Raw genomic sequence first — 9,636 nt, 5'->3', positions numbered from 1 at the left:
TTAGTCGTGAATTCCTTTTCCCTTAAGCCCAAATGGTGGTTGTTGTATGTTGATGAAACAAATGTTTGTTGGCCCCATATCCTTAATAAGCTTGAACTCTTCCACTCCCACCTAAATAGCATAGTTGATTACATTTGATTCACTAAAAAGTTGGTGTCCTTAAGGCACTAGCATATCAGGCTTATCAAATTTAAGATGACGAGCATATTGATCAAGAGCTCTCCCACCCTATTCAAGTCTCTAAGATTAATTGCTAAAACAATAGGAGCATTTAAAATTAACTTTTAGAACATTTACAAAGCACTTTCTCTTGCCAAGACATCTTAAACTAAGTCCTATAGTACTCGATACTCTTGGCCTTGCTATCCTCTCCTTTGTTGGATACTTTTCTAATTAGATATTGAGAATCCTTCACAAAGAAGACCTCATTTGCTCCTTTAAACTAGTCTCCAGTAGCATAAAATTCATCTTGTCTAACAGAGATTCTATGCACTTTAAGCACCATGTTGATTCCTTTGTAGATCTAAGTCTTCCAAGTATAGCTAATATTAATCAATGCTCAATTATCAACATATAACACTTGAACCACTTTCTTCAAAAGTTGCATTTTTATTCTTTCTCTTGTAATATTTATCATCATCCAAAGGTTATTTTAAAATATAGAATGTTGGACCTTCTCAACGATTTTCTCTAAATCAATCTAATTCCTTCATTATCATTTCAACTTCATTCATATTTAACCAACCCAATTTCATTTGTTTGGTTTGATCTAAAATCTTTCTCCTCCCCTTGGAACCTCATTGTCTCCATCTCTTTTAATTCTTTCTTAACCTACTTAATTTTCTTTTTTCAATCTCTTTCATTGTTCACTTATTTTCATTTGGTTCCATATTTTCATAATTAGATTTGTTTTTTTCACAGTGTCTTAATTCTTCCAATATTAAACACCTTAAAATTTGGTCTCACCATAATTTCTCAAATTTCATTTTATTTTTCACTATTATTTTAAATGTATCTATTTTCAATTTTGGAACGCATTTTTTGTGTTTGCTACTTGTTTTATGGAATTCACTACCTCCCACTTTTCTTTTCTTTTTTCTCCTTTCCTCATCCTATTTTTACACTTTCCTCTTCCTAATGATGGATCCTTGTGTGATTTAAAACACCAATGTAAAAGCCATAGACAAAAAATCCAAAAATAATCTTTATTTATCATTACTATGAAAAATTAATACAAACTATAAAATTATTAGCTAATTAAACTAGCAATTACATCTTCGTATGCAATAGGTACATTGAAGAGTCATGGGAGATTAATTGGTATTTATTAACATGTTGTACATGAGATGAATTGGCAATTTGTTAAGCAAAAACGTTGTGTGTGCAATCAAGGTCTTGAAGAGCGAGCGGCAATTTTGGATTGTCTATTCATCCACATTTGTGAAATTTAAGATGTAGCCTCCTAAGTTACAACATCCTTAGAACGCATAAAAAATAAATAAAAAGTTATATAACCATATAATTCTTTATCTTTGAAATTATTGACAACACAATTGAACTATGAGATCTTTCACACTCTTTCTCTCTTTCTATCTTTTTATCTCTCTCTCTTTATTTTCCTCCCTCTTAAAGATCTTTATTCCATGTGATAGAACATTTTACACCAAATTATTACACACTTTTTTTTTTTTGATAAACCAAATTATTACACTTACATACATGTAAAAAACTTTAAATATGAAACATACTATATATATTATAAGTATAATATCATACTAGTATATTACAAACTTAGATTAAATTTTATCTATGATATTTTATACAAAATATAAATTATGAATTTTATTTCTAATATCATATTATAAGATATATTCGTATATTTATATTATAGAATTTACTTCATGTAAAATATATAATTTAATTTATAATTATTATTTTTTTTATAAAAGTGGATAAAACTACTGAATTATATTAATAAAATTGTTTCTTACATGGTGTCTAGTTCAAAGAGCACTGAAAGGAAAGAAATTTAATTTATAATTATTATTATAAATTATTAAACATAAATGTAAAATAATATATAATTGATAAGATGGTTTTCATTATTAAATCAACTTAAAAGAAATTTCTATCTATCTATCTAGGTTTCTTTTCTCCGTTTCTTTTCTCCATGTCAAAAAAATCTTTAAGACATTCATGAGTTGGAAATTTATTATCAACCCCTCTATCCAATTCCTCTATCCAATCCCTCTATCCAATTCCTCTATCCAATTCATGAAATTGTTAATACATAGGAGTACCTTCATATGCACTTTAAGATCAATTTGATCAGAAAAATATTTTAACTGTTAACGTATGATTGTATGATCGGATGCCATCTGATAAAATAAAATTATGGAGCTACATTTGAATGAAATTTTCTAAAACCCTTACAAAAAAAATCCATTTCATGGATATCCTGCAATCAAATGAATTCAATTTGAGTGGATTCGCGGGTATGACGCTGGCACAACCCATGGAAATTATTTTATCACCAATTTGAGGGGATTTGGAAATTATTTTATCACCAATTTGAGGGGATTTGTTGAGGTTTTAAGTCTATTAAACAAATCATACTCTACAAATGTTGCATCCATCTCACTGGGATGACTTTTCTTTGAGGCATTATGTTAAATATTGGATGCGTATCAGAATGGTTGTAACAATAAGCATGACAGATTCCTCATTTGCTATGCCTCCACGAATACCCTCACATTCTCCCACTTAAAGCTCAAATCCAACCCACCAATTTTAGAATGTCCATGTCAATATTCTTCAACAAAGGATACACATCGATCACTGGAAGCTAGATATCAAGGCAGTTCAGGGATTACACTAATCCTAGGAGAAATCACCCCAGTTTTCAATGGTCAAAGCTTAAGTCTCACTTCTGTTTGTCTTACTACTTTGATCCAACAAATTCTAGGGTAGACTTAGTACTAGAACATGTTGCCCTTTTTTTGGACCAATTAATCACTACTGCAGCTGCACAAAAAAATGCACCCGTAACTGCAAGAAGCAGAGACAGAGGACACGCTGCTCCCAAATGTTTGGAATCTTCTGCAAGAAAAACATCCAGCACCCATTCCTTGCCCTTTTTTTCATTTGACGTGACAGGTTCCATGTGATTACGACTCTCCAACGCAGTGTTCCGGACAGGCCAATTAAAATGGTACTATGGGCTCCAAAATTGTATGTGCTCTCAAATTCCGGTGTGCCAAACTGCTCAAGTACTGCAAGACCATGGGCTTCATCTCCATCAATTAAAATGCTGAATTCCTCTGTATTTTCATTGATTCCAAGGCGAGATTCCTCTGAATCTCTGTTAATTTACAGGCCCAATTCATCTGCATATGCAGTGATTGGTAGGTCCAATTCTTTTGAATTGACCACCAATTGACAGGCCAAATCCATCTGCATATTCACTGACAGCTTGCAAATTAAGACCAGCATACAACTTGCTAGAATTGCATGCAAAGCATAAAATAACATCCCTTTCATGTATGTGCTCTCAAATTCCAGTGTGCCAAACTGCTTAAGTACTGCAAGACCATGGGCGTCGTCTCCATCAATTAAAATACAAATTCCCAATCTTCTCAAAGGTATTGCTTTTAGCTTCTTTTTATCTACATCTTGCATTAAACAAATACAAACTATTCTTAAGAAATGTCTTTTGAAGAAAATCAACTGCAACAAAAAAATCGCAAGACTAATACAACAAAACAGCGTAGGAAGGGCAAGGATCCTAGGTGGTTAGAAATGATCTTGCTCATATGGAATGCTCCCCTAGATTAGTAGCACTTTCCACAAAATAAAGAAAACACATTCATGCCCATTGTGCGAGAAAGTTGACATGACATACTTGTCTATAGAGAGCACAATCAGATTTTGTTGGGTTTGATTTTATGTTATCCCAGTTTCGGGGATGGGGATGGCAGGGGCAGCGCAGGATGGCTATATAAAATATAGGGAAAATTTAAAATATATAGGAAAATTCTAAATGTTCATATGAAAACATGGATAAAGCATGCATATATACATTATATTCATATGAAAACATGGATATAGCATGTGTATGATACTAGGAAAACATGGATGAATGTAAATTTTGAACATACAACATCGTCAATACTCGATATGCAATTATGCATTCATAATTCAGAATTTTAAACGTTTGATATGAATTAAATTTTAATAAATTTAAAATTTAATTAATGTTGCCTTTTAATTTTTTAAATAATAATTTGAATTAATAGGAGGCCATATTAAAAAAAAAAAAAAAAAAAATTGAAAATTCCACATTTTTTATTTTTTTAATAGTCTTAGATGCGGAGGGACGGAAGGGGTACGTCCCAGCCGTCCCCGGGATGTACGGACATCCCCACAGCTAAGACAGACGTCCCCCATTTCGGAGATGTCCCCTCTAAATTCTTGGCAATTTAGGAACTGTGGGAAACGTCCCCTGACCATCCCAAGTCCCCGAAACGTCCCCAGAACTGAGACGGAGGTTTTCAGGCAGGGACGCATCCCCGGGTTTCCTTGGTTTGAAATCCAATCTGATCTTTTCTCAGGTATTTGTTTTAGCTGTTTTTTATCTACATCCTGCATTATACAAACAAGAACTATTTGTTTTAGCTGCTTTTTATCTACATACTGCATTATACAAACAGGAACTATTTGTTTTAGCTGATTTTTATATACATCCTGCATCATACAACAAAACATTGTAGGAAGTGCAAAGATCCCGGTGGTTAGAGAAGATCTTGTTCATCATGGAACACTCTCCTGCAAGATCAGTAGGACTCCTACTAAAAAGGGAATACATGAATGCCCACTGTGCAGGAAGATTGACATGACATACTTGTTTATATAGATAAAAATCGGACTTTGTTGCGTTTCGAATCCAATCTGATCTTCTCACAGGTATTACTTTTTGCTGCTTTTTATCTTTATCCTGCATCATACAAACACAAACTATTCTTAGAAATGTACCAGGAGGAAAATCAACTACAAATTAATAATAGCAAGATTGGGTATACAGAAAAGCACTGCAGAAAGGGCAAGGATCCTGGGTAGTTAGAGAAGATATTGTTCATGATTGAAAGATATTGTTCATGATTGAATGCTCCCCTGCAAGATCAGTAGCACTTTCCACTAAAAAAGGGAATACATGCATGCCCATAGTGTAGGAAGGTTGACATGCCATGACATTTTAGTTTATACAGAGCACAATGAGCTGGACAACAAAATGCTCACCCTTGTGAAAAAAATGGGACTACTGTTGAAAAAATCGTTACGCAACAAACTGGGAATAATGTGGAATTCTTTTCAAAGTAATTAATTAGAGGATATAATCTAAATAACCTGAGCAAATCTCAAGTCGATTCTGACACTTAAACGCCAAAGAAATTCTAACAGTGATGCAAGGTAAGATCAAATATCTCAACAAATTTACTGATTAATATAGTTATGTGTAGTCTTACTTGTCTAAAGTAATTATCCTAAGACCGTGTCAGAATGAATGTAAGCCATCTAAAAGGCTCTATTTCCCTTAGACAAAGCACTACCTGATATTGAATTAAGGATATAGCCCAAATTAAACTTTATATAAAGTCTCTTTTATACGTAACTTTTCAAATATATGCATAGTTAGCGTCTCACACAATTGCTATTCTAGAAGATCACAACATTCAGTATAAGATACTTTGATACACATCACAAATCTTACAATTTTTAAGAAATAGCAGCCCAATTCAAGAACATTAAAATGATCAAATACGGCATGTGGAAAAAAATTATAGTCAGGAGTAAATCTCAGCTTAACACAATATGAATCTGTGTACAAAGCAAAAAGGAATACTGTAAACAAATACATGCAAAGATGCAAATGGGGGCTGTTCATATCAAGGAAAAAAGAGACAAATAAAATTACATTTTAAGAATTTCGCAATTCCCCACAGAGAAACACAACCAGATAACAAAAATTGTATGCTTTCATGCACATTTATGTGAAGTAAGTCAGAAGAACTTAGAAATTAAAACCTGTAAACTTTTAACAATATGGTATAAAATCATAAATCACAATTCTGTAACAAGATTAGAAAAACTTTAGTGGAGGAGCAAATATCCAGAATATGAAGCGTGCATGAGGATATTATGAATGAAAGCAGAGATCGATATCAGAAGAATGGGCAAACATAGATGGTAACCACTAGGGAGTTTGGGTAGATCAGTCAAGAAGTTTTAAAAATAACGTTGTTAGGAATTGATGGCAAAGTGGAAACTGGCGTTAAATGATTGGGAGCAAGATCAAACCTCTCCCAGAAAATTCACCCATTGGGCACTTATGATCTTTATATTGCGGAGATGAAAAATCTTCAAGTTTGTTTAGAAGATTCTGGAATCATACCTGAAGTTAAAAATATTATCGAAGTCATGCTATGATGTGTATATTCATGGTGGTTTGGTCCTCAATGAAAACAATTATAGGATATCATGAATGGAGGGTTAGTTAAAAACCAGAAGTTAGACTTGTAAACAAAGGTTTCTTTGTGATAATTTTCAAATATCTCAAAATGGTGAGATTTTCAACAGTGCACCTTGGTTCCTTGAAAATACAAGATTATACTAGACCGTGCAAATCTTATTTTGATCTGTAAATTAGTTAATTGCTCAGCTCCTGGTATGAGTAAGAATGTAGGGATTACCACCAGAACTATGAAACGAAGAAGACCCAAAAAATAGGAGAAGTGATCAGTACAGCTAAAGCTACTTGAGAAGATACCTCGGATGTAAAGATGGACCTCTCAAGACAGGTGTGTAAAGAAGTAAGAATGTAGGGATTACCACCAGAACTATGAAAGGAAGAATACCCAGAAAAATAGGAGAAGTGATCAGTCCAGCTAAAGCTACTTGAAAAGATACCTCGGATGAAAAGATGGACCTGTCAAGAGAGAGAGATTAGGACTGTGGAAAGCATATGGCAGCGATATTATAAGGATGTGAAAGATAAGGAAGTAGGATTGTAGACACCACTGCTATACTTCCAAATAAAATCAACTCTGCCATGAAAATTCCCAAAAAAATTCTGTTACAAACGAAAAAACCATCTCTTAAAAATTAAAATAGCAGCCATTCAAATACGTATCAAGGTTGCAATCACTTTCTTCTCTAGCTTTTAATAATAAGATTTGAAACGTTGATGAGAAACAAGAAAACAGTTAAAATCAGAAGCTCGAATCATATAACAGACTCTGAAAACCTAATATCTATTATTTTCTAATCAAGTCATCAGGAGAATATATCACGTATAGGCACACATATGTTGCTACTAAAAACCTCCCAGACCATTGCAAAGTGTCACGAGAATGTTATGAGAAGACACAAAGGGCATGCCGTACCAGGCGTCGAGAAGGCAGTTGAAAAAAGAAACCACATATGGAAGGCACAACGTAATAGAATGTAACTCTGCCCCATGAATTAAACAGCAAGAAACTATTGGAGTCAAACTTCAAATACCCAGGCAAAAGAAATTTTCATGACTGATTTAAATCCCATACACAGGCGCCAGAAAGAGGGCATATATGGAAGGCATAACGTAATAGAATGTAACTCTGCCATGAATTAAACAGCAAGAAACTATTGGATTCAAACTTCAAATACCTAGGCAAAAGAGAGTTTCATGACTGAATTCAATTAGAGGGCAGCTCCAAAAATATTCCCTGAATTTCTTAACCTATTAAGATACTTCCAGTAAATTGAATGTGATATTAGAAGGATGTGAAAGATAAAAGAAGTATAGATAAGAAAAGAGAAACTCGTTAGATTCTTCTGCATTATCAAGGATCACCTTCTTTGCTATCGTTGTGAGACTTCCACAAAAAAAAAATTCCATGTCTATTTCTCCAGTTGCCGTGCTTTCTTGGTTTGTGGCAGAAGCTGAATTGCCCTTCCTCCTCACCTCCAGGATTTGTGGCAGAAGCTGACTTGCCCTTCCTCCTCACCTCAGGATGAGAATGTAAAGTGAATTTCCAGGATGGGAAGAGCTGACAGCCTGACAGCCCGTGGTGGAGTATACTCATTTATAAGTTGCATCGCACAGAGGAACCCTTACCGTTCCTCGAATTTTTGACAACTGCGTAAAAGGACGTTGTTGTGAACGAGCGTTCGTCTTTGCCTTGCCACATCCCAACAAATGCGTGCTTGTGGTCAAAGAAGCAACGAGAAAATAATAAATGAACTTAAGATGTCTGCTGAAATAATGCGGAAAGGGATGGTAAGGCGCAAGTATTATGGGGTATGTATGTGCATTTAGTGAGGCATGGTGAGCCTTTTCTAGCCCTGAAAATCTCAAGTTACATGGAATATGGACGTAGGAAATGGAAGGGGGATGTTAAAAATAAAAACAGAGTCGGTGCATAAGAAAAAGGCAAAAGGAAGGGTATGATGACTGCAACTAATTTGATAGGCATGTATGTAAGAATGTGGAAGATAGAGGAAGATAGGGAATTCAAAAATTGTTCAAAAATTGCAGCTATGGATGAGGGGCAATTTACAGAGGGAAAGAGATTCGCACTCTGCCTGGCAAAATGGGAAAAGAGTGTGAGAGAGAGAGGGCATCCTGGAGGGGACAGATACGCAGGTCAAAGGTTGGAAAGAGAGTGAGAGGCAAGCCTAATACTTGCCAGTTGCAATTACTTGAAAATTTATAAAGCATTTTCAAGAAAACCATTTTGCGCACATCCTACAATCATGGTAGCTGCCAGGTCACATTTCTCTTGGGTATTTTGTTATGCAGATCACGTGATTGGTCTTTGCTTCCACATTTTGTGTACGTGTCTACCAGGGTTGTTTCAATAGCAACGACCCCATAGCTCCCAATTTGGCGCAGGTAAAGAGGATGCAAGCTAAAGGTTGTGGGGTCAAGTTTTACATCCACAAACAGCGTTTGCTTAAAAGTTTTTAGTGCCTTATCCACAAATCCATTTCGTGCATATCATGCCAAGTTTGCAGCAAGACCACATAAGGGAGGGGATTTTAGTGCCCTATCAACAAATCCATTTCGTGCATATCATGCGAACTATGCAGCAAGACCTCATAAGGGAGAGGACCTAGGGAGAGGACCTAGTAATTATGCATCTTAATTTTGTGCTTTTCATAAAATTTCAAATCACTCTCAATTTTTTACAGTAGCTTATTTCAGGGCTACATCATCAAGTATGGTATCACATTAGCATGTTTTTTTTTCAAGGTGTCCAAAATAGTGCCCAAAAAAGAGAGACCAATAGACGTGCAAAAGAGGCCCCAATACTTGTGCAGTTGGTGTGACATTACATGATTGGTTACTTTTCTCAACTATTGGTACATTTCTTAACAATAACAACTTTAGAGTCACAATTATTGGTGCATAAACACACAAAAATTGATATTTTATGTTTCAAACAATAGTTTTTATTTGTACTATTATTGGAGCAAAAAGTATCAACAACCCTCACAACAATTGGTACTTGCTCAACTAGTGGTGCTCTTACCCTATTTGTGAAGGAAAATGCCTCAAAATTTGGTCTCCAAACTTGGAAACAACTCATTGCAGATACA

The 9,636-nt window shown here is 34.7% G+C and overlaps 1 protein-coding gene across 2 annotated transcripts; it reads right to left on the bottom strand.

Moving 5' to 3' along the window:
• Positions 1-2,261: 2,261 nt before the first annotated feature.
• Positions 2,262-9,096, bottom strand: LOC131030410 (uncharacterized). 2 transcript variants are annotated; one of them, XM_057961241.2, is made up of 3 exons: positions 7,889-9,096; positions 4,901-4,993; positions 2,262-4,641 (listed from the first exon to the last, which is right to left on the bottom strand). In XM_057961241.2, exons 1-3 carry the CDS (start codon positions 7,931-7,933, stop codon positions 4,345-4,347), a joined length of 435 nt encoding a protein of 144 aa, XP_057817224.1. In that variant the 5' UTR covers positions 7,934-9,096; the 3' UTR covers positions 2,262-4,344. The 2 variants fall into 2 exon arrangements, 1 of the variants encoding a protein (XP_057817224.1); XR_009102896.2 differs by having other exon boundaries at positions 2,274-3,665; positions 7,889-9,093.
• Between the last annotated feature and the right edge of the window lie 540 nt (positions 9,097-9,636).

Source organism: Cryptomeria japonica, chromosome 7 (assembly GCF_030272615.1).
Source record: "Cryptomeria japonica chromosome 7, Sugi_1.0, whole genome shotgun sequence".
Taxonomy (NCBI): Eukaryota; Viridiplantae; Streptophyta; class Pinopsida; order Cupressales; family Cupressaceae; genus Cryptomeria; species Cryptomeria japonica.
Note: the sequence above shows the minus strand (reverse complement) of the source record. Positions and strands in the feature narration are given on the sequence as shown.